At 37.6% G+C, this 25634-nt stretch overlaps 1 protein-coding gene across 1 annotated transcript in view; it reads left to right on the top strand.

Moving 5' to 3' along the window:
- Window positions 1–23631, top strand: part of LOC140138017 (uncharacterized) — a 36264-nt gene extending 12633 nt beyond the window's left edge. Inside the window, exons 6-9 of the mRNA XM_072159849.1 lie at window positions 7739–7992; window positions 13586–13732; window positions 14302–14455; window positions 21955–23631. Coding sequence (XP_072015950.1) covers window positions 7739–7992; window positions 13586–13732; window positions 14302–14451 — 551 coding nt within the window. The 3' untranslated portion in view covers window positions 14452–14455; window positions 21955–23631. The remainder of the gene's footprint in view (window positions 1–7738; window positions 7993–13585; window positions 13733–14301; window positions 14456–21954) is intronic.
- The last annotated feature ends 2003 nt before the right edge of the window (window positions 23632–25634 follow it).

Below are 25634 nucleotides of genomic sequence, written 5' to 3'. Positions count from 1 at the left end.
AACATGGCAAGGCAAAAAACATGATGTTTTCAACCCTGCAAAACTAGAGTTTGCATTAAGCATCAGGATTCATATTTTTCTTGAATATTATAAAATGTCCACATTTCAGTTGTGTAAAAAAGGTGGATGGTATTACACATATGGTATTGTTACAGCTAAAATTATAATGGGGTGTGGTAACTCGCTTTATTTCTAAACATGCCAATATCCATATGCCAAGTCAGGCATAATAAACCTTATATTAGCACTTGTTCAGTGCCTGTATGGGACCATGACAACCCCTCTCTGACATTACAAAATCCACCAGTCCTAAGCGCCTCGTTGGCCGCTTCGCGGCCATGCGTGCTTCGCATGCACCCCCGCGGCCCTCGAGGAACTAGAACTACAATGCTGGCCATAAGTGTTGGGACGGTTTGATAGGGTAATGTAAATAAGCCCCCCACTCCCCCCGATCAATGTTGAATCCAACTTTTTTGGTCACACGAGCCTTGTGGCACCCAACAAAGTGAGAAATTGGTAATTTTAATAAGAAAGCAAAAAAAAAAACCCAAAAAAAAAAAAAATTTTTTTAGATCGTTAGGAATCGAACTCAGACTTTTTGAGCATAAGACAGACGCCTTATCAAGTGAGCTAATAGGTTCAAGTAACATTACGAAGTATTTTGGGGCATAAAAGCTATTGCGAAGTTAATAAAAGTGTTTAAACTAACCCGCTGCTATTAGGACATGAAAATTGTCTTATTGGCTATAGAAGAACGGTATTCCAGGCCTTTTTGAAGAAAATATATTCTAAAAGTGTAAGAAAGTCTGAAACCCACGGTATGCACTCGTAATCTAAATAAAGAGATAGTAGTGATTCTCTTTTATTATAGCGGCATACCGTGACCGAAATCACCTTCCGTGTACAAATGTCAATGATGAATCGAATTATTGAACGGTTCACTGAGGCATTGTATTATCTAAATGACCTATGCCGTGCATTAGGGTTTCAGCTTTGCGCATAATGGTATACGCGAGTTATAAATATGTTTAATAAGGAAATAAATACAATTATTATGGTGCTGCTGCTGCTGCTGCTGCTGCTGCTGATGATGATGATGGTGGTGATCATCATCATCATCATCATCTTCATCTCATCATCATCATCATCATCATCATCATCATCATCATTATCATCATCATCATAATCATCATCATTGGATCCAAAAGGTGTGCCTATGCCTTTAATAGACTAGTCGAATTTCTTGGAAAGGGGCATAAGCCATCAAGGTGCATTTTTTGTTTAAAGTGGTATCTATGAAAAGTCAGTTTTGGTATGCGGAGTTCATGAATCACGGATACCAAAAATAATTTATATACTTTGACTTGCTAATTTGCATCAAACAAAATGACTACCAAAGTTATCAGAGTTTTAAATATTAATTTTATGATTTTGGCGGTTATTTTGTTTTTATGCAAATTATAATGTCAAAACATTACAATTGTTGATGGTATACACGTTTGTTGGATTCAGCCTACCCCAATCATGCCAATTGACTTTAAAAAAAAATAGATACCGTTTTTAACTTTAAAACAACGCACCTAAGACTTCTATTACTCAGCAGAAAGTCGACTAGTCTAATAGGATATGAAGGTGAATAGTCAATGATGTTTGCTATCTTCTGAAGATGATGAAAATCTGATTTAGAAATTATGTGTAATATTATGATAATTACTTTTTTATGTGCTATGTTATTTTTTATACGTAAGTTTCTTTGAAAGCGCTTTAATAAATTTCAGTCATAAAATGTAATTTAAGCCTACTCCTGCCGACTATGATTATATTTACACGATATACTCGTTGCAAATACCACATACGTTTTTGATGCAAACGATGAAAATGATTTAAGTATTTTTTTCCCAAAATCACTCTTTTAAAAGACTTCAATCAATTCCTGTCAACAAATATCATGTATTTCTGGCGATTAAATCACTACTCTTTCAAAATAAAACGTCATTTTAAGCAAAATACGTAGTTGGCGTAGGCTAATAATGTTCAGAACGCACTGTAAAATACATGATATTGCGTATAAAACGTGACCATATCCCTAAATCACATGAGGAAAATGCAATAATTTTTATATAATTGAAAAGATAAATAGTTTCTCCGTTTTCATGTAAAATTTGATGAAAATCCAAGCTATGGTTGAGGAGATATGGGCCAAAACACACATTTTAAAATTTGATTTTTGTACCTTAGAGACAATGCTGGCCATAAGTGTTGGGACGGTTTGATAGGGTAATGTAAATAAGCCCCCACTCCCCGATCAATGTTGAATCCGACTTTTTTGGTCACACGAGCCTTGTGGCACCCAACATTGATTGGTGGGGAAGGGGAGGTTTGGGGTGTTAGGAAAGTGTTTAGGCTTGACACCAAAGAAACCTCCACTTTATCACGTTAATAATAACGGAAATAAGGTCATACTATAGTGTACGTTTTCCATAAGTGTCCCAACACATTTTGGCCATGGTTGTAGTTCTACCTTATATTAGACAAAAGTGATAAGATGCAAAATAGATTGTTATGTCAGTTCTGATAAGAATTTAATATACTGGTTTTGAAGCATTTTGGCAAATATTTGTCCACCTCCATATGTACTTGCAAAAGTGTAACCCCGGCGAAGCATTGGTGATTAGGCCAAGAAAAAAAATTGTTTGTTTGCCCTTTCCCGACCGACCATAAAATCACGAAAATCTTGGGTCGCGGTTTTATTTTATTTTGTCCTTTAATAACCTCAAAAAATTAGTAAATTTTTGCAAAAAAATCATTGAAAAAATAATTTCTACTTTTCTAAGATCTTTTTGCGCATTTTGAAACACAAACTTTGGCAAATGATACCTCATGATCATGGGGGGCACTTCCATGACAGATATGCATCATGTGCCTCGGGATAGACCCCTTTTTCAAACCGGCTTGTACCCAATGACCCCCTTTTTTGTGTTATGGTCCTACCTATTACCCAATGACCCCCTTTAAAAAAATTCATGTACTCAATGACCCCCTTTTACTATTTCGTGCTATACCCAATGACCCCCCTTTTAATTCCCAAATTTAGGTGGTATTTGTGTTCTCCTCCAGAAATAATGAGATTTTTCACATTTCCAAGGTGGCCAAGTTGTTTTTACACAGTTTGGCACTTATTTATGTGTACTTAATGATACTCTTTTGGCAATCCTGTACTCAATGACTCCCATTTTACTTTTTGTTACCCCAATGACCATCCTTTTTTCAAAGTTTCATACCGAATGACCCCATTTTTTCAGGTTGTGTACTGAATGACCCCATATTTTTGTAATTGTACATTTGACCTGAATGCCCCCTACTTTTAAAGGGACAATTGAAAGAAAAACATATTTGGTATCAAAATAAAGCTAATAACATATAGAATCAATTTCTAAAATGATAAACGCAATTTTCCTTTATTTTACCCCCCAAATCAGCAAATAAAGACAAAGCGCCAATGTCGCGTCGTTCCGCCCAATTCATATGTGCAGAGACACGTGGCAACCCCTGTGACGTCAAAGTGGTTATCCTTTCCGCTGCATGGCAACACTGCGTAGTCCAGACTTGGAACTAAACCAACGCATGAACGTGTTTACAGCAATGAACTTTTATGTGCCTTTTAGGCCTAACAAGTATATTAAAAAGGATATTAGGGGGCCTATAATATAAATTACAAAGCTACAATGACTTCTATGATATGCCTATATATAAATTCTAGCTAGGCCTACAAAATTGGCCAACAACGAGGAAACATTAAAGTAAGTTAGGCCTAGGCCTTCATATTGTCAAAGTCAAAGCTGTCAGTGCTAGCTGCTCGGCGTTTGCAAGAGAGTAGCCCCCCCTATCATTTGTTTTGACTGAGGCATTCTGATATAGCAACTCTTTACTTATTTCCTCTGAAATATCTGGTGAGGATAGGAAAGAGAAGGCAATGATGTTTCGGGTTAGCCCATGACATGCGACTTAATTTCTTTAGGCCTAATTAGCCTACCTCCCGGGCGTGCGGCCTAGAAAGACTCATGTGAACTTGGTTTATCTCGATCCCGCAGGTTTTCTTCGGGATTTTGGGGGAGCTGAAAAGATAATTGGTGGATGTTACAATCCAAGTGCGACTAGATTTGCGACAGGTTCGGCAGCATCCAGCCTAGATGTAGACTTCTCCGTAGTCCACTTGCCCATTTTGCATACTCTGACGATTACATTTAAGCATAAAACTCTGATTTATATTGATTTGTGTGCAACTGATAGATTTTCACATCTGTATCTGATCTTTTCAGTCACCGCACTCCCTCTGTTTGTTAGCTTCCCAAGTGGATTTTCGGGGTTCGCTATCAATAAACTTGTAGATTCCAAAATCAGAATTAAAGTGAGCCATTATAATTATGCAAGATAATGTTGCATTCAGTTACTTTTATTGTCACTAATTATCTGATATTTTTAACTCTTTATGACCATTTTACTATTGAATACTTTAATTTTAATAAACATCAGTATAATTTTGAGTTCAACGAAATGGGTTCATCATGATATAATAACATATTTTTCGACTATGGCATAGTCTAGCCTAGATGATGCGATCTGATTGTGATAAGTACCGGTACCATGGCAGCGAAATTACAGCGCTTTGAACCCTCCGAGATCTGGGAAAAGGCGTTATTATATAGGCCTTAAAGCCGAAATTTATTTTTATTTATTTTTAAAAGCCTATGAAAAATGAGAAACAAATTTGAAGATAAAGAACCACGAGAGGAACATAGGCCTATAGGCCTAAAGGCCACTCCAAACAATCATATGAACAATATTTACTGTCAGCCTTTAGTTTACGTTATGGAAATGCCTATAGGCCTAATCCAATCTCAACTACCACTGATACTTGAAAGTGCAAAGTGTCCGAGCGTTTTATCAAAGGTAGGCCTACAGTTACAAAGTTTATGCTGATTGGGTAAATCTTGTAAAATACAGCGCGCCTGGCTGGATATTTCGTTTTTAGAAATGACGGGAAATGACTGACATCAATTTCGCATAGCCTAGGCCTACCACGGTCCTAACCATCCATGGATTGTAGGCCTATAATATTTCCCATTTGATGTTTGTAGCATATATAGGCTTTTTGAAGGCCTCGGCCTATGTATGTTTATAGGCGCTCCTCGTAATTTATTTCAAGAACAGCTTGCATGTCATGTTCTTCTGAACCAACTTCTTCATCTGCCGTTCAGCTACTGCCCCAGTGCCAACGGCTCAAATAATATTGGCAAGTCTCCCGTATAACACATTGTAGGCCTATTGGGGAATACATTTGCAAAATAAAAGGGCCTAGGCCTACTTTGCATTGCTTGGGGTATGAACATAAGCACTTATGAAAGTTAACTTATGGAAGAAAAAGCTTTTTTATACCAATTGTCAGGTTTTGGAAAAAATAATCACTCTTGAATATTTTTTAAGGTAGGTCCTACGGAAAAAATACATAGGCTTATAGGGCCTAATAATAATACCCATGGGAGGTGCTCGCGCCGGCACATCATCTGCAATTTATGTGTTGCGACAAATCTTGGCGATATTCCCCTCAACATCGTCACTATAGCCTATCATAGGCCTATAGGCATAGGGCCTACTCATAATTAGTTTTATGGTTTTATATATACCATGTAGGGCCTACATAAAGTCATCGGAATCATGGTCATGTTGACCGGGGGGTTGAATTTATGAATAAGTAAAATAGGAAGCTGCATGCTTGATGATGATAAAAAAATAACAATTGATCGTCCCCGTCCGCTTCCTTTCGCATGGCATTGCAATTGAGGGAGTCTGAAATGTTTAATGTTATTTTCTTTATTAGGGGAAACTTCTTTTTTTAAATGTTTCAAAAGTTAATAATATTGTCAATAGTTTAGATTTGCTTCTGTCCAATAAGCATTTCAATTTAGAGGCTTTGTTTTAATCATCCTCTCAGAGAACCATCAAATAACAAGAGCCTCGATCCTATAATCATCCTCCTCTACAAATTACACAACTAGTAATAATGTTCGGGAATAATACATAGGCCTAAATGATCCATTTGCATTGTAAAAAATAACTAATAAATGATAAATAAAAAGGCCCTCCACTTCCTCTTTTTGATAACATGTGGACAATCAACTGGAATTTTGTTTTTACTTGACCTTTAAATAATTATAAGTGTTGTATTACCATGATTATTGCATCTGATATTTAGATCGCGATCGCTGTTGTCAAATCATCCCGGCAAAAATGTCAACGCAACACAAAACGCGTAACCACAATGACGTCATCAGGAAAGCGCCCAATTTTCTACTTTTGATAAATGACGCGCGATGTAGCGTCGGAAGGGGGTAAATCGAGTACGTTGTTTTCATTGTATTTTTATTTCTAAAATAGTTAGTTCTTCAATTGTTTTAGATATTGATTCTATATTTTATGGGCTTTATTTTGATACCAAATCATATTTTCTTTCAATGGTCCCTTTAACATGGCCGAGGCACATCCCTGCCATTTCAGATAGGGAGTGCCTCCCCCGGGCATGACTGTTTCCATGACTGCTCTCATTTTTCTTTGCTTGTGTTTTGTTTTTGCAGACATCCGCTGCTTACATCATATTTTAAAAAAATGAAAAAATGAAAAAAAAAATGACCTACTGACCCTCCTGATTTTTTTCATGAAAGGGCAAACAAACAATTTATTTTTCATGGCCTTATGATCATGAAGGAAATCGCTCTCTTCCATATGATGTAGAGCATCATCATTATTGCTCCGGGTATTGCTCTCATATGCATGATTAACTAACACGTTGTGTGGTCTGTCCACTGTATAGCAGAATTTAATTGGGCAATGTATTTTACCATAGCAATGCGGAAAACATGCAACCTGTTTGCAAAATACATTTTTGCTGTAACTTTGCATGCACTTCCAAAATGATAACAAGAATTTCCAAGTTGTCAGATTTATCTAGTAAGTGACTCTAACCTGGAAATAGTGTCCTTTTTCAGTACAGATTCTAAGTAGTACCTGAGTAATAATCAAAGATTTGTCATTTGCGAGATGATATTTCAATATTTTTTTATATCCAGGAAAGAGTATATGAATTATACTGTTCAAGTAAACAGAATTTCCAATGCCAATTTAGCCACAATTTTGGTTCTCCAAAGATGTTTTGGTTACATTGAAAGTAGGTCCACGGTTCGCATCCCATTTTCTAATCAGGGCTGTCAACTTTTTGGAATTGCTGGGCGTGAGACAGAGGCATACCGGGATTTGCCGACTCCAATGTTCATTTTGACCCATGATTATTTGAGCCACGGCGCTTGAGAATGTGAAAAGCGGAGGGGGGGTAGGAACAACAAATTATTCGTGAGGATGCGTGAGATTTTACTAATTTTCCAGCTTTTTGTGTGAGAATTACTATATAGGCATGAGATTATACCTTGGCGTGAGACCATGAAAAAGTGACAGCCCTGATTATGGGATTAATTTTCTCTAAACGACATGACACTACGGACACTGATAGCAACCAGAAGACTGTATCTTTCTGGAGGAAATATATTTCTAAAAGTCAACAAGTCATGTGTATGTGGGGGTGTGAATAGACTTCTAAACATTTTGTATTGTATCAAATAGGCATGTTCATGGTGATATGCAAGGAAATAATAACATTTGAGATCGAATTTGTTTTTAATTTTATCAGCTTCAAAGTGGCATGTTATATTTGATGGAGCAGCTGAATCAGATGCTAGTGAACCAGCCACAGTTTGTGTCGCAGAAAGCAAAGTTAAGATTGGAGTTACTCACTTCAGCTGGTTTACAGTGGTTCTCTCATATCTCACTACTGGAGGACTCCACCCTTTATTAATGAAGATGGAGATGAGGCCATATATGCAAGTTATAGGTACAGACAAGATTCATGTACGAGTTTATGCTCTACGAGAGTATCAATCACAGGTAATCATAATATTCAATTCATAGCATGTGAATTCATCTGTCTCTGAATTCATCTGTCCTATAAGTGTTGCTCTTTGGCCTCCACAGCTGTGTGGGGCTTATGTTATGGGATATAGCTGTCCTTACCTATGCCTGTTTCTTTCTTTGGTAAATACCGTTTCTTTTGCTGGCTGGCTGGGTACTACAAAATACTACTTGATATATGTGCTGTTCATGCGTGCATTCCATGTGGTGTGATGACGCAATCGCCCTAAGTGATATATAGGCATGGTTTTGCTGCCCAGCGAAGCCCAACACCTGTGGCAAAGTGTCGCCGACCCAGTGCTTGGCATGCAAGGGGTCTCGGGTTTGAATCCCACCCAGAGCAAACAACTTCTTTCTTTGTTTTCTATCTTTATTCCTTCCTTCTTTCCCTTTGAGGTGGTTAGGATTAGGTTACCACTATTGAAACTCAGTATTAGAGTCACGCGGTAGCCGTGACCAGCAAGTTTTTAAAAAAAAAGACTGATAAAGAAGACTAATAAACAGATGCTCCCACGAGACTATATTTACACCTAACATTAAAACACTTGACTTCTATTGTTCGATGTTATTTTTCGCTGGGTATAAAATGTATCTAAAACCATGCTAAATGTTATTTACAGTCCCAGGTGACAACTCATTAATTCCAAAAGGGCCACCAATCCTACAGTCAATCATTGTTTGTAATAAACAAATATTTTTGCTTCCATTTCACGCGGTATTTCACAGCGAAAATTAGTTGCAAATCATACTGATCTAGAATTTTTAGACACTGCTACAGGTCTACCTGGTTATCACCTTCACACTACTTTTTCAGATTCACTTCCAAATATACCCTAGCAGTTTCCTGGATACCCTACATACAAATTCTGAGCCCCATTCAAAAAAATCAAGTTTTTCACAATTCTTTTGTTGTTATCGGACGACGCATCCACTTATATAATAAATGCTGTATTTTGACACAGTAATTTACAGCAGAGGCCCGTGGCCTAATGGTTAGAGCGCTTGTCTCCAGATACGCTATCCCGAGTTCGAAAACCGTGACCAACTGATTTTTTTTTTTTCAATGTTTTATTAAATAATTTATTGTCATTAATCAAGGATAACATAATTTTAAACATCCAGTGCTATTGTGATATTATTTTTTTTATTAAAGCAAGTTGTTTGATTCTCATGGAAATTGTTTATTGTGTTAAAGGGGCATTTCGTGATCACAGCCTCATCCCCCACTTTTCTCAAAAAAAGTTGAGATTTTTATATCACTGGAAACCTCTGGCTACATAATGTGTATGTACAAAATATTTCTTGCAGATTAATTCGTTTTGCAAAGATGTCGTGAAATTTGAATTTCGTTCTGGTGCACCAGAACGAAATTACAACGCATTGTCTATGGAGCAGTGTAATACACATAATCATGCATAACTCGCAAACGCAAAATCGGAATCAACTGAAATTTTGGGAATAGGCTTTTTTCGTGGATATGTACTGAAAAATGTCATAAAAAGAGGATGCTAGGTTCACGAAATACTCCTTTAAGGGCCTATTTAAAAACACAGCATAATGTGATACAACACCATCAAGGATCAAAAGAAATCTGAATAACACAAGAAACTAGATCAGGTATTATAGGGTATGCAATACGACGTTACTCATTGTTATTCTCATTTAAATATATTTTGTCAAATTCGCATGATAATAGGACAATAAAACATGATTGTGATATGTATGAATGGTTGTTGAATCGATTAAGAGACCTGACTCTCTGTCATCTTCAGCTATCATAGAACATGACAATTGTCATACCGTCCTGGTAGGTTGATTACAAACACTCTGTAGGTGTGGAAAATTGTTCCGCTAGTATGGAAGGCCAGCAGGAAAAAAATATCCAAATAACATTTATCAAGCCTATAACGGAAGCGCCTATGTGACACAACTTGACAAGATAATTATCTTGCCATGTCGGCATTATGTCAACATGACGATATAAAATATCTCGCCAAGACAACTGAACAAACAAGTCAACATGGCAAGATAAATTATCATGCTAAGTCGACATACCAAAAATGGATGTCGTCTTCGCGAAATAATTTATTATGATGAGTCAATTTAGCAACAAATTAATGTCTACATAGCAGGATATTTTGTCACGTCCAGTTGACTTACAAACAAACAATATAAGTCAACATGGTAAGATAAATTATCATACCAAGGAATAGTAATTTTTGACATCGTATAATTTAAATTATTGAAAAGCATCCTCGGGATGTAGAGGAGGGGGCGGCCCGAAATTAAAGGAAAAATTAAATCTCAAAAGACCGCCGACAACCGCCGCTCAATAGGGATATGCAACTAGATTGCCCTCTTGAGGACTACAAAGAACCACAAACCGCTAAATTTGGATATCCAGCTAGATTGCCCCGAGGACTCAGGAACCACAAATCTTGAAATATGGATATCCTACAAATTAAAACCACAAACCGCGAAAAACCACCAACAACTGCCGCTTAATAGAAATATTCAACTACATTGCCCCGCAGGGCTACAAAGAACTACAAACCGCGAAATTTGGATATCCAACTAGATTGCCCAAGAGGGCTATAAAGAACCATAAACCATGAAATATGGATGTCCAACAAGTTTTAACTATAATTAGCCCTTGATAGAGGGCAAAGCTTGAAGGATTAGGGAAATTATAACCACGAACCGCGAAAGTTGCCTTAACAAACAATATAAGTCAACATGGTAAGATAAGTTATCATACCAAGTAATAGTAATTGTTGACACCGTATAATTTAAATTATTGAAAAGCATCCTCTGGATGTAGAGGAGGGGCGGCCCGAAATTAAAGGGAAAATTAAATCTCAAAAGACCGCCGACAACCGCCGCTCAATAGGTATATCCAACTAGATTGCCCCGCAGGGCTACAAAGAACCACAAACCGCAAAATTTGGATATCTAGCTAGATTGCCCCGCAGGACTCAGGAGCCACAAATCTTGAAATATCGATATCCTACAAATTAAAACCCACAAACAGCGAAATATGGATGTCCAACAAGTTTTAACTATAAATTAGCCCTCGATAGAGGGCAAGGCTTGAAGGATAAGGAAAATTATAACCACGAACCGCGAAAGACCTCCAACAACCACCTCAATAGAGATATCCAACTAGATTGCCTGCAGGGCTACAAAGAACCACAACGGCGTAAATTTGGAAATCCAACTAAGAGGGCTACAAAGAACCACACACTGCGAAATATGGATATCCAACAAGCTTAAACAATAAATTAGCCCCGATAGAGGACAGGGCTTGAAGAATAAAGGAATACCACGAACCGCGAAAGACCGCCAACAACCGCCGTTCAATAGAGATATCCAACTAGATTGCCTGCAGGGCTACAAAGAACCACAAACGGCGAAATTTGGATATCCAACTAGATTGCCCCAGGGCTACAAAGAACCACGTACATTTTAGTTATATAGCTACATATACTCATATTTTTTATTGTCATAAATCAAGAATTCTATTTTTCGCTTTATTCGTCTTATGGAGTACTTCGTAACCGGATGACTTTTCAAGCTTGGAGCTACTCGGCTTCATTCATAAAAAGAAAGGAAATCTACCAAAAAACGTTGAGAACGTAAAGAAAGCAGCAAGTTTAAAAAGCCCCCACCTCGGCTCACTTTTTGAAACTTGGTCCCATTTGTAAAAGATACTGATTTAAACTTTGTCATAATTATCAACTTAAAACATTTCCAGAAGTGTTATGAATCTTTAATGTGCCGATGCGATATATTACTTAAAAGTTGTTAGCATTCTGGAACGATCAGAAAGGTTATTATGTTGTTTTTCTCCAATATCCTATATATGTTTTGTTTTATAATAATTATTAAGATCAATGATTGAATTAAACGAATAACAAGTAGGCATGTTAATGGCAATGATGCTAAAAAACACCGATTTGCTGTTGATATTCAAAATGGGACCAAGTTTCAAAAAGTGAGCTGAGGTGGGGGCTTTTTAAACTTGCTGCTTTCTTTACGTTGTCAACGGTTTTGTTGGTAGATAGGCTTAATTAACCCTAACAGGATGGTGTACTGCAAAATACTACTTGATATATGCGCTGTTCTTGCGTGCATCCCTCGTGGTGGGATGACACAATCGACAGACACAAAGACAGACACAATATTCATGCATCAAGTTGTATACGGTAGGCCTATACATGGTATAAGCCCAAGCACAAGACCGCAGGTCTTGGCTTGTCTTTGCGCTGGGAACATTGAGATATTGAGACAGCAACCTTATTAGTACGGTAAACTGTGACGGACAACAGCTTATGCACATCTACCTCCAACAGCCTATACAATAGCTTACAATTAAGTCGCTGGTAAAAAGGGACGAGGTTGTCAAGCTTTAAGCCTGCAAGCCACTAAGACTAGGTTGGATTTGCGTTTAAGAAATCCGGCTAGAATTAAGACTAGGGCCTCGAGAGCGGGCTAGGCTTAGTAGCCCCAAGGCCACCATAAGACTAAGGCTTACTAAGACTCCTGTCAGGAAACTCGCACCCATTATGTTTTGATGAATCAAACTGTGTAGAGATATTGGATCCAAAACATAATGATGATGAAATTAGCTGCTTTACACCCTACACCCATTATTTATTGGTCTCCCTTTAAAGGTATTGTTTTTAGCTACTGTTGTGCATCTGTCGACTCATATAACACAGACGATATCATAAAACAATGAGGTGAAGCCAAGTTGTTTTACGCCAAATGACGCCAAAATAATGATGTCGCCTGTATTTTTTTGTCAAAATAGACATGTTGTTGCAACTTTCATTTTAGTTCATGTTGAATTAATTTGACTGTACCACAAAATGAAGTCCAAATAAGGACATTCTAAAAATGTTAGCCAACCACCCCACAACATCTGTGAATATGCCTTTAAATTGATTGAAATGTCAAAACTGGTCGAAGCACATGTAGAATGATTTTGAATTGGTTGAACTAGTGTATGCATTAAGTTGGGGTAACAATATTGACCAGGAGTTGTACAAATCGTCGGTCTACGAAAACAAACAAATAAAAGTGTTTCACATGCATTTTATTAGCCTATACACTGGCTATCCAGGTTTGTGATTTTTTAGTTTGAGCATGGAATGGTCCATGGATTTCCCATGGATTAGTGCGTGTCCCTCACGGACCAACCTGGTTAAACAAACAAACATACAGAGCTATACAATACTGGTTTTAGATTTAGCCTCAAACTTTCTTATTGGCAAAGGGTATTTTTATGAAGAATACACTTGAAAGATTTAATCTTGGTGAATTCTACATGCTAATCTTTCTAGTAACGTTGTGTAACATGGTTATTAAAGTTATAGCTCTGTATGTGAAATGTTTTTGTTTAAAATGGTATTCAGGTTATATATAGGTCTGTATGTGATGTGACTGATGAAATATCATGAACCAGAAGAGTAACAATTTATATTTATTTAATTTTGACCATTTAAAAAAAATACAAATGTCATCCTGATTTCTGTGTTCTTTCTTTGATCATGTTTGTTCTTTTCAGGACGTTCGATATGAAGAAGAAAAGGTGAATGGAGTCCAGTGTGGAGTAATGACACCCTTTGTACTTCGGTTAAATGGAGAAAACATCTCTTGCCAAATAAATGCAATCATGCAAGAAAGCAAGTGGAAATTGATTGCAGATCAAAAGGCAAGAACACATTTCTTCATATTATTCATTTAAATGTGAGCGTAGAGTATCTTGAATGACAGTGCAGTGACAGTGAAAGCTTACTTTAAATGTTCCATTTAAAGGAGTATTTTGTGATCTTCCTTTTATGACATTGTACAATAGATATCCACAAGAAAAAATTATTCACAAAATTTCAGTTGATTCCAATTTTGCATTTGCGAGTTAAGCATGATTTATGAGTATTACACTGCTCCATAGGCCACTTGTTGAATTACGTTCTGGTATACCAGAACGTAATATTTTTGTAAATGAATTATTCTGCAAGAATTGTTTGTACATAAACATTATGTAGCCAGAGGTTTACAGTGGTATAAAAAGCTCAACTTCCTTTGAGAAAAGTGGGGGGATGAGGCTGTGGATCACAAAATGCCCTTTTATTAAATAAACAATTCCAACCGTAATTAATCATATATAAAAACATAAGTAAAATTAAAATAAACTTCAAGCTTCCAAATCTATTTTACTTCAAGTTCATTTTACTTTTGCTGTCTAGTATAACTTGTTTTTGTATTTTTACATTCTTAAAGGAGATCTTGTATGAGCCGCTGCAGCATGGTCTCTACGCCAGTTGTACATTTACCTTTGTGGCGGTAAATGAAGCGGTGTATGGGTTGATTAGAGCACATCAAGAGGATCACATTCTAATTAAAGAATCAACATTTGTATGTCATCTATAGAGAGGTAGGGACATAAATTCACAGGATTCCAAGTCTTTCTTTTTAAGGTTTTTCTGTCGTCAGGTGATTTGACTTGATATAAGCACCTGTTTTCAAAGCGTACATTTTCCGCGTCCTGCTTGGCACCCGGGCTTGGCGTTGCATTGCAGACATCGTAGCAAACATTATGTTTTGTGGGTGTCGCTGTTATTTGCACAGTGACGATAGTTAGGGCCACAAAATAAAGAAAACAATGTTTGTTGAGCACAAAAAAGGTGGCTGCTTCTAGACTTGACAAACCAAATCTTGCAAGGATATACTTCGCCTGATAACGGACCCCTAAAGACTACGAAAGATCAAACATGTTGTGAAAATGGTATTGTATATTATTTTTGGGAAAAATTTGTGCAAAATATTTTGTCAACACATTATGCGTCTGAGAGGGCATCCCTTTGTGCAATGTTCTGATTTTTAAAGAATGCATGAACTGCTCTGCTTTATATATGATTGTTTACTTGCTGAGTTGTTGTATCATTCGGACTTTTTCATGATGTTATGCTTTTTATTACTCATGTGCTGAAATTATGTGAGGCCCATTGACTGGCTACTTGGAAACATATCAGTAGGTCTCTCATACTTCCTCTGATGCTGCTTATTGTAGTGCTTGAGAGAAGTGTCTTTTAGTGCAATGTTTTGATTTTTAAAGAATGCATACGTATAGTTTGTATGTGAGGTGCACCGACTATCCCATATTGCTCAGTGATCATATTTTTACTGTGATTTATCTTTTTTTTTCCTTTAAGTGTCTTTATTGCTATATGTGGTGTTTTTTATTTTGTAATTATTGTTTGGTGGGTGGGGGCTATGTGAGGTGCACTAGCTGCTGTTGCTTTCTTGGAGTTGTGATGGTGGGCCTCTCATTTTATGATTGTTGGGCTTACACAATTACTTCCCAGCAGCCATGTTGGGAAGTTGTTGTGTGAACTCAGAGATGTTTCTGCTGTGTCACAAATAATTGTGGTATTTATGAAATTGTGTTTTTATTCGTTTCTCACATTTTGTAATGGTTGGTGCACTTACCTATTGATTGTTATTAATTGTACACATTGTGTGGGATGCATGGGTGTGGCTCCCAGGAGCCATATCTGTGCATCTAACCCGGGCATTTAACACACATGGTATTGTGGTTGAGGGTATGTGGTTGCATCCCAGCCCTTTGTTTGGATGCAGTTGTGTGTGTTTTACCACTCTGTTATGATGATTGATATCATTGTGTATGTTTTTATCGTACGCTATGAAATAGAGTAAAGATTATAAGAACGCTTCTGTCTGAAGATCCGTCCGTCAGTCCGTCCTTCCTTCATTGTTAAAAATTATTTCTCAATAATTGTGTTTGTAGTCGCTATTATTTATAAACAGGAATAAATGTAATAGAGTTGGTATCATTGTGTGACGTTTTTGTTAAAGTTTGTTCAACAGAAAAAGAGAAGAGAAAGGTTAAATTACGCACAATTGAGTAGGCCCGTGTGACTAAAAACTGCACAGTCGGGTCGATCGAAGGCCTATAGGTGTGGGATATAGGCCTACACCTGTGATTATTTTAGGCACTTGCATGAAGGTCCTCGGCCCAAAAGCACGTGAAAATCATAGTACTGCAAGCCCGCTGATATAAAGCTCTAATAGGCCTAAGCAGGGCCCGTCCACCTGGTATTAACACGGAGTCAATGCTGACGTCAATCCATGCATGCTTTAGTACTCTAGTAGGCCTAATTGTGTGTCTCAAAGTGGCAGCATGGTCAGTGGACCAGTGTAACATTTAAAATTTTGCAAATTCAATTCGGGCCCTTTTGTTTAAAGCAATGATATTATACGGAGGGCCCTATGGTGTTAAAATGATGCACCAAATGGCTTCAAGTGGACCTTCATTTTGCAAAATTCCCCCCCCTCAGACACCCTGGGCCTCATGGAAGAACAGAGGATACCTTAAAACATCCACTGAATGAGTAACCCAGGCAAAAGAAGAAATAAAACAAACAAACAAACAAACCCCTACGTAGGCCATTTTCGCTTTTGTTTCGGACACCCGTACACTTTAGGCCTACCTATATTGTTTTAAGTAATAACTTGAATGATTAGGCCTACAGTAATAGTGAATAATGGTCCACGAATGGCTTCGATTGGGCCTTCATTTTCACGTTCCGAACTTTATCTGACTAAAATTTTACATAATAATAGTGTCAAAATTGTCCACCAAATGGCTTTAATTGGTCCTTCATTTTGCCAAATTTTCCAACTTCGGAGGGGAACATCCCCTCAGACACCCCCTGCGTATATGTATAAAGAAGTTACCCTTTTCTTTATGCTTTGGATACCCGGAACTTTATGTTTAAAGCAATTGAATTTATACAATAATATTGAAAACTTGTCCACGAATGGGAAAATTTATTATAAGCTCTCATGTTCATTCACAAATTTTCCGCTCTTTCAAACTCATATTTTACACAATAATAGTGTCAAAATGGTCCCAGAAATGGCTTCAATTAGTATTAAGACCCCCTTTTTCACCATCGCTGTCACCAAAAAGACCCCATTACCAGTACATGCTGTGTAAACCAAAGACCCCATCTATCACCCAAAGACTTTGAAATGACAAAGCCATTTGAAGTCATTTTGAACTAGAAATTCAATTTTCGAGGCTTCTTTAGGCTCTCACACAAAGACCCCATTAAAAAGTCATTCTCACCCAATGCCCCCCCCCCTTATAATTTAGATCCAAACGGATCTACTCTCTCAACCAATTACCCCATATTCTGTACATTTTGGTCTCCCTGAATGCCAAAAACCATGCTCTCACACAATGTTATAGGCCATACATGCAATGTTAAATTGCAATGTTAAATTGGGGGAGGGGGGGGGGCAAGGGGGTATCATTTTTTCAATCAATTTATATTATGGCATTGTGTCGTTATCATTATAGAATAAAAATTCCTTTAAAAAACAACAAAAAACAGTAACAATCCTGTTGACCCTGGCTGGAGAAAATTATAAACGACTGCAAATTAGTCTATGAGTAAATTGTAGGTCAATGAATTATGCAAACCACACAAAATAACGTTGCACAAGCCAGTGATCTCCTTGCAATACAAACCGCACAAAATAGCGTACGATATGTTAGCAGTCTACTTGTTGTCTATATTTGATCTGCTTTGAATGACTTTGTTACTTGTGCACAGAGATTTGAAGTCCACAAAAGTGACTGTCAAGGAAAGTTGGTACTCCTTGAAGCCATCCATGATCCTCCTCAAAATGTGTATTTGCTGAGCACAGCTGCATCCTGATCTAAAGCCAGCCTGGTTGCTTCTCAGTAAATCAATGTGATGTCGAATTCTGTTCAGAAGGATCTTGTTGTACACCTTTGCAGCAATGGACATAAGCGAAATACCATGGTAGTTTGTCATAAGAGAAAGGTCACCTTTCTTTGGTAGAGGAATGATTACATTTGTGACCCATTGACGTGGCGGTGTCAGCGTTGAGAATACTTCCATACAGAATTTGAGAATCAATCATGATATCACCTCCTCCTGAAGTATTTCAGCAGTCATAGCGCAGTCCATTGCTGCTGCCTTGTTGTCTTTATGGCTGCTATTGCTTCGACTACTTCTTCACAAGTTGGGAGCTCAGTGATAATAGGAAGATCTTCAACAGCTGGTGCAGGAAGTTCTGAAGCTGCTGTGCCACTGTCGTTGTTAAGACTGAGCTCAAATATTCCTTCCATTCCTCAAGCAGTTCATGGTCTCTGGTTGGGGCTGATCCATCTCTCTTTTTTACTTTTACCCCTTTCCTTGAGTCCTCCCCAGAAAGCAAGTGTATAATTTTCCAGGTGGTCTTCCATCTGCTTATTGAAGGTAGCAAGCTCATCAGATTTATAAGAGTTGTTAAGGCTGGTGTTCAAGTTCCTCCATCTTTCACTAGATTGACGAGACTTTGAAATGGAGTACCACTTTTTGGCCTCATCCCTTTCAAGTTTAAGTCTGATGGTTGCATCTGATACCCAACTTGGCAGTCCACATGGTTCATGCTTTCCAATAACTTTCTCAGCAACTTCACAAACTGCTGTTTCAAAGGTCTCATACCTATCGGAGATGGGTGTGGTGTTATCCATGTTCAAGACCTGGAATCTGATAGCTCCAGCTGAAATTCCTCCTTTGCATCAGGATCTTAGAATTTCTTCCAGTTGAATTTTGGTCTCTTGCAAGGTTTTTCTTTGCTTGTTTGCAGACTGGCAGGTAGATGGACACTCACAATACGATGATCGGAGTCCATTTCTACTGAGTTGTATGCTCGACATTTGCAGAGAGAATTTACCCACTTGCCGTTTATTAGATGGTGATCTAACTATGCATGGGTTGATCCAGCTGGATGGGTCCAAGTCCAGAGACAGTTCCTGGGTTGGGGGAAACTCATTTGGGCCAGATGTTGACCAGATGGTCACCATTGTCATTGGTTGAATCATGGTAGCAGTATGGACCCAAGTATGGGAAAGGTGACTATCTGTTCCTCTGGCAATAAAATCACTGAGGATGAGATGGATGTTATGCCTTTTCATACCATCCAGAGACAGTTCCTGGGTTGAGGGAAACTCATCTGGGCCAGATGTTGACCAGACGGTCACCATTGTCATTGGTTGAATCATGGTAGCAGTATGGTTGAATCATGGTAGCAGTATGGACCAATGACCCAAGGATAGGAAAGATGACTATCTGTTCCTCTGGCATTAAAATCGCTGAGGATGAGATGGATGTTGTGCCTTTTCATACCATCCAGGTGGTCAGATAGAGATGAATAGAATTCCTCCTTGTCAGAAGATGTTGAGCACTCAGTGGGTGCATATACAACAGTGATGATAAGCTGAGGGTTACCATGGAATGTTACAAATAGTATCCTCTCGGAAACAGCTTCAACACTCTTAAGACTCTCTGTGAATGTGCTTGGACATGACCAGATCCACTCCTCCGTGCCTTTTTGCTTAGTAGCAGAACTGAATATTAAAAACCAGTTCCTATCATCTGAACAAAGTTCATCAGTTAGCCTTGGTGTAATGAGACAATGTTTTTGAATTCCAGCAATGTCAATACCTGCATCAGCACAGCCCACGAATAGCTGATGGGTTTTCCATGTTGATTAACAGTACAGACATTAAGTAGATATTACAAGAGATTTTATTATTCATGCAGGTCAAATTCACCAGCTCCAATGAGCCTCCGCCCCTGGACCCTGTCGGTCATTGCACCTGGATCCCACCTGTATACCACTTCGCACCACGGTGATCATGATGCTCACGATATATAGTATAAAATTGCAAATTTTTGCGCACTTCACAGAAAATTTACCCAGTGTGTACCAACTTCTAAGGCTTTTTAGTATGAAACGGTAAATTTTCGTGTGCGCAAACATCTGGGTAAAATTGGGCTGGTCTAATGCTCAGTGGGCATTTTGCTGACAGGGAACTCTTCCCTAAATCTGCCACTGTATTTGGGGTAAGTCAGCCAGTGGAAAACATGGGGCGAACATGCCCTATCCTCAAAGGGACAAAAGTTCCCATTTGTGCACATTTTTGTATTTTTCTGCAAAATCTAAATTGAATGACAAGTTTATAACAAAATCTTTGACAAGTCCCATATGTTCCCAAAGCAGATTTTCATAAAATCACTGTAATTATGTATCGATGAAAATGTAACATTATTAATACAGCAATATTTTACATTTTGGTGTAATTTTTATGTTTTGGCTATAGTTCAGTGAACATGTTCCTATATGAGAAGTTTATGATGACCTATGTCATCTAATTTTGTTATCACCATTCACCAAATTCCCCAATGGCTGTAGTGATGAGAAGCACATGGTGGGCATACCTGCCCCCATGGAGAACATTTCCTGCTCTCCCCTACAAGCAGTGTTGCCAAAACTTTTCAGCTCTAAGGTGCGGCACATTGGCTCACCAAGCTGCGGTAAATGAGTCTCAAGTAGCCCAATTTTTAAACTTCCTAAAAAAGTGCCCAGTACCAAATATTTGAGTGGATTTACCAGAATTTAGAACGCAAATCACCCAATTGGGCGGAAAAACACTTGACTTCAAACTTCCGGTACTTAATGGGAAGTTAAGGACCGATCAATAAATGGTCACCAAACCCATTGTAATGGCAATTTTGATCTTCAGAGTCTCAAAACCTTTATAAATCGGCTAAATTGAAAGGAGAATACATCAAATTACTGCCGCGTCCTTACACTGGCAAAACTATCCCAATTTTAGGCAAGTAGCGGCATGCTTTTTTGAGTAGCGGCAAGTGATCGCCAAGTAGCCCAATTGTGCGCCTAACGCGTGGCGTTGGCATCACTGCCTACAAGTTTGACTCAATTGGACTTTACTGATGAATCCACCTTGAGATCAATCGGTATAGTTTTTGTGAACCAAATCTGTATGCAAAAAGGTTAGTTTTCATCTTAAAACGGCACTGAGTATAATGTTGTAGTCAGTCGAAATGCATTCTGTGAGATTTCAACCAAAATTTGCCTATAATAAATATTGTTGTAGGCCTATTTATAATAAGCCTATATATCCACCCACGTTGTCAGACGCTTCGTTTTTATAAATCTCCTTTTTTTTTGTCAGTCGGATGAAAGTTGAAAATTCCTCACTTATGTGTAACTTGATATTAAACTTCTTTGGCCCAATATCAAAACAAACTTGCAGTTGGCCTATGGGCTTAGACCCAGGGGCATAGTCAATTTGCCCATTAGCGAGCCAAAAAAATTAGGTTCTTTATACTTTCTTGGTCAAAAATGCCCAAATTTTAGGGAAAAGGTCCAAACTAAAAGTCTGGTTTTTCAAAATCAGTTCTCCCCAAAATAAATCCTGGCTATGTGCCCCTGCTTGGACCTGTTTATCACCAAAATTAGCATTTGGCCTAGAAAAGGCTTCAAAATGGTATCGGGTACAGTGTCTTATTGAATTTGTAGCATAAATATCCTGATTTGAAATAGCCAATCAAATATTAAGTTCTCAAAATACCCCTATTTTTTCATTTGATCTGTCACCCAAAGACCCTTACTTGTTCAATTTTAACAGCAACTTTCATTTGTCACTGATTTTGTCACTTATTTTGAAAAAACAAAGAAATTTGAAGCCATTTAGAACTAGAAATTGATTTTCGAGGTTTCTGTTGCGCTGTTTCGCTCTCACCCAAAGATTCTGTTTAAAAAAGGTCATGTTCTCACCCAATGACCCGTATTTTTTACATTTTGCTCTCACCGAATGCCCCTTAGTGCGAAAGTGCCAGCCCTACACCTATATCCATTTCAAATTGAAGTGCCCCCGGATTTTAGCCTCCAGTAAAAAACAAAGACAAACACACCAGACCGACAAACCCTACTTGAAAACATGTAGTAGATACAGGGTGCACTTATTTTTGGTAATTATTATTATTATTATTTTTTTATTTTGATTGTTTTCTATTTTTGTTACAGCACAGCATGACAGGGAAACATCTGCATGCTCTGGTAAAAGTCTTTCCAACAACTCAAGTCGGCATCCTAATGTGCAAAATTTACAAAGGAATGGCAGTGGCACTGGCCAACCTGCTCATCATCAAATGGACTTTGAAAATATGGAAGGAGAAGAGGACCTAGACCTGTTTGTTATTATTAAAGTAACACCATCATCTCTAGAGAAAATTAATACATCATAAAGGTGTCTTCATTTGAATGTTCCATCAGTTCTGTTCATAGATGCCCAATCTCTGGATCCAGATGGATTTCTTGACCATCTTATCACATTTAGAATAATTTCAATACTTCAATAATTCAGAAACAAAGTGTATCTATGGTTGGTAGAAATTTGATTGTCAAAACATAATTGTTAATGTTAGCTTCACAATTTTCATACATTGCTCCAGTTCTTAACTTTCATAAGCAACTTGTAAAGAAACTCAACACAATGTTCTGAATACTATTATTGCAGATTATGAAAGAGGTGGTATGAACATTTTTCATGTTGAGATGTTTTTCAATGCTTCTTGGATCAAAACATTACACAATTTTAGTATTGTTTGCTGGAAAACATTCAGGGCCAGATTTACCATTGGGCCAGATGGGCCCAAGGCCCCCAAAATTTGGGGGCCCCCAAACTTGCCCCGCGCATCCGCAAAACAACCAGTGGCGTAGATTTCTATTTGACATTGGGGGCAGCGTGGTAAATAAGGCGGGCCCGGAGGCCCATAGCCCATGAAAATCAATGCGGGCACGACGCAAATGTGCCATGAGGGCCCGACTAGCCCATGAAAAAATAAGTAAATAATTAAATAAATTTAAGCTTACTGAAAAACGGGACTGAAAATACAATAAATCTTCCAAGACATCGTCCATACTACACTAATTCATAATGGAGATTCATTTTAAATGCTGATTTTTTCAAAAAATGTGTTCATTTTCCACTCTCAATTTATTCGGGCCCGCAAAAGTTTGTGAGGGCCCCTAAAGATTCAAGAACAAGGGCCCAAATGGCCCGTGGTCATTTTTGCTTATTTACCACACTGATTGGGGGGATGGAGCTGGAAAAAAATTCTTGAAGTATAATGAATGCAGCACCTTTTGGTGACAAAATAAGTTTATATTACAAATGCACGCGAAGCGCGCAAAAATTTTTGGCATATTTAAGCTAAATTGATGAAATTTTGTGCACAAGCAAAAAATTGGCACTTAGGGGGATAAAATGGTCAAATATGAGGTTAATTTGGTCAGAAACCCACATACAGGCATCAACATTGAGGGGATGAATGTATGGACCATCCCCCCCCTGGCAAAATACTGTAGGGATTTATCCCCCCATCCCCCGGGATCTATGCCTATGAAAACAACCATGTTTTGGCCAAAATATGGTAAAATTGCACAATTTTGCCCGCTTCATGACCTTTATATAGCAATTTTTATGTTCATTTTTGGTTAAAATGGTCTGAAATTGAATTTTTTCGTGCACTTGGTGCTCATATTAATTGTAAAATCTGAACAATATATGCTTGTCTTTATCTAAATTCAATTTAAATGCTTCCGCCGCCACTGTCAATAGTATACGTAAACCAAAACTTGGCCACTTAAGGTTGGTCTGAACCCTGGAATTATGGAAACTTCCGGGCCTCATAACTTCTAAATTGTTGGTCTAAAGTATATAAAGTATACATATTTAGAATGGCAAAGACTTGATAAGTTCAGCTGTGAGGTCAAATTTGGGCCAAAATGGCACTTTTTTGGCCAAAATCCCTAAAATAATGGTTTTGGCCCACACTTTTTTTGTGCACCATAACAAAAAACTTCTTGGGCCAAAATTTTGTTTTTATTAATTTTTAAAAACTAGATCAAAATATCTAGGACCCGTTTTTTCATTTTTTTGAATTTCGACTAACTTTGAGAAATTTGCCCCAAAAATGGTCAAAAAATGTTGATTTTTCAAAAAAATCATAAAAAAGCCCGATTTTGGCACAAATTTAAAATATTTTTGGTGAAATTGGTCAAAATTCAAAAAAAAAAAAAAACGGGTCCTAGATATTTTGATCTAGTTTTTAAAATTAATAAAATTAAATTTTGGCCCAAGAATTTTTTTGTTATGGTGCACAAAAAAGAAGTGGGCCAAAACCGTTATTTTGGGGATTTTGGGCCAAAAGTGCCATTTTGGCCCAAATTTGACCTCAATTTGAACTTATCCAGTCTTTGCCATTCTAAATATGTATACTTTTATATACTTTAGACAAACAATTTAGAAGTTATGAGGCCCGAAAGTTTCCATAATTCCAGGGTTCAGACCAACCTTAAAGCCATATTATAACATTTTCATACAAAATAGATTAGCATTTCTTTGCCATAAAATGTTAGTTTTTACTGTCAGATATATCCCCTTTTATTTTTAAGCCGAACAACTATGGCAAAGCAAAGAAAATTGGAATTTACTACCAGCGCATATGTAGCCCCTTCGGTCATGTTATGGTACGACCCTTTGTTGTGTAGATCACCGTCCCGCACGCTGTGTACGTACTGTGTGTTATGAACAGCGTGTATGCGTTTGACTAATAATTCCATCGTAATAATAAAACGCCGGTTCCAGCATTTTATTCAAAATCTCGGATTTTGACAAAACTACAGCACCTAGAGTCTATTGGTTTAATAAAGTACAATATAATTGTGTAAAAAATTAATTAAAAAAAATCAGTGAGGGCATCCTCCTCAGCAAATGTTATAATATGGCTTTAAGGGCACAATCTGCACATGCCTTCTCACGGTGACTTTGGGGCCTCCAAATTTTGGCCTGGCCCCGGTCCCCAAAAGGTAAATCCGGTCCTGAAAACATTCCACTTCACTCAGAACGCTACCGACCATACTGTATTATGCATAGTCGTGCTGGAAGTAGATCGATATATGCTGAAATCAACACAATTCTGAGATACAAGTTTTTGCTTTGAAATTAATTTTCTTGATCAAATAAAAAACAATAATAGTTTTTTTTTTTTCAATAATGTCAGATAAAACCAAAGTGCTTGGATATACCTTTAAAAAAAATCCTGGCATTGAAATTAGGCATGAAATTGTATCTTCTAGTGTAAAGTTTTTACAGACCTGAACTTTGCCTGTGAGAATTTTTAGGGTTAACATTAATTAGTGTTTCAAACTAATATAGCTTGCTAAAGAAAGATTTTTCCAACTCTATATAAGGCACACGGGTCTATATATTTGACTTTAACGTTCAAATCATTTGGAACAATGATGCTGTAACTATTAACAAGAAACCTCTTTTGTATATTTATTCATTTATTTATATCAATAAATAAATATTTATTTATTTTATTTTAATTTATTTTATTAAAACCATAAAAGGTTTTAGTTAGCTTGTCTAAATGAAACCAATTTACCCCAGCAGAGAATGGTTGGTCCTTGCGTTGCTAAGGTGTTGTTTACAATGCCAATCGTTTTTCCCTGTTCAACCAATGGGCTTTCTCTGTTCAATTGGGTAATTGTGATATTTGGTTTGTTGTGTTTAAATTGTCACTATTTGTCTGTAGATACTTGGAGAGGATCGAGGAAAATGTCCCTCCCATCCAGACCACGTTTGAGGTTTTCTATCTCTAAGGGCAGGATATTTTCCTTAGGGGCCATCCATAATT

The sequence above is a fragment of the Amphiura filiformis genome, chromosome 17 (genome assembly GCF_039555335.1).
Source record: "Amphiura filiformis chromosome 17, Afil_fr2py, whole genome shotgun sequence".
Lineage (NCBI taxonomy): Eukaryota > Metazoa > Echinodermata > Ophiuroidea > Amphilepidida > Amphiuridae > Amphiura > Amphiura filiformis.
Note: the sequence above shows the minus strand (reverse complement) of the source record. Positions and strands in the feature narration are given on the sequence as shown.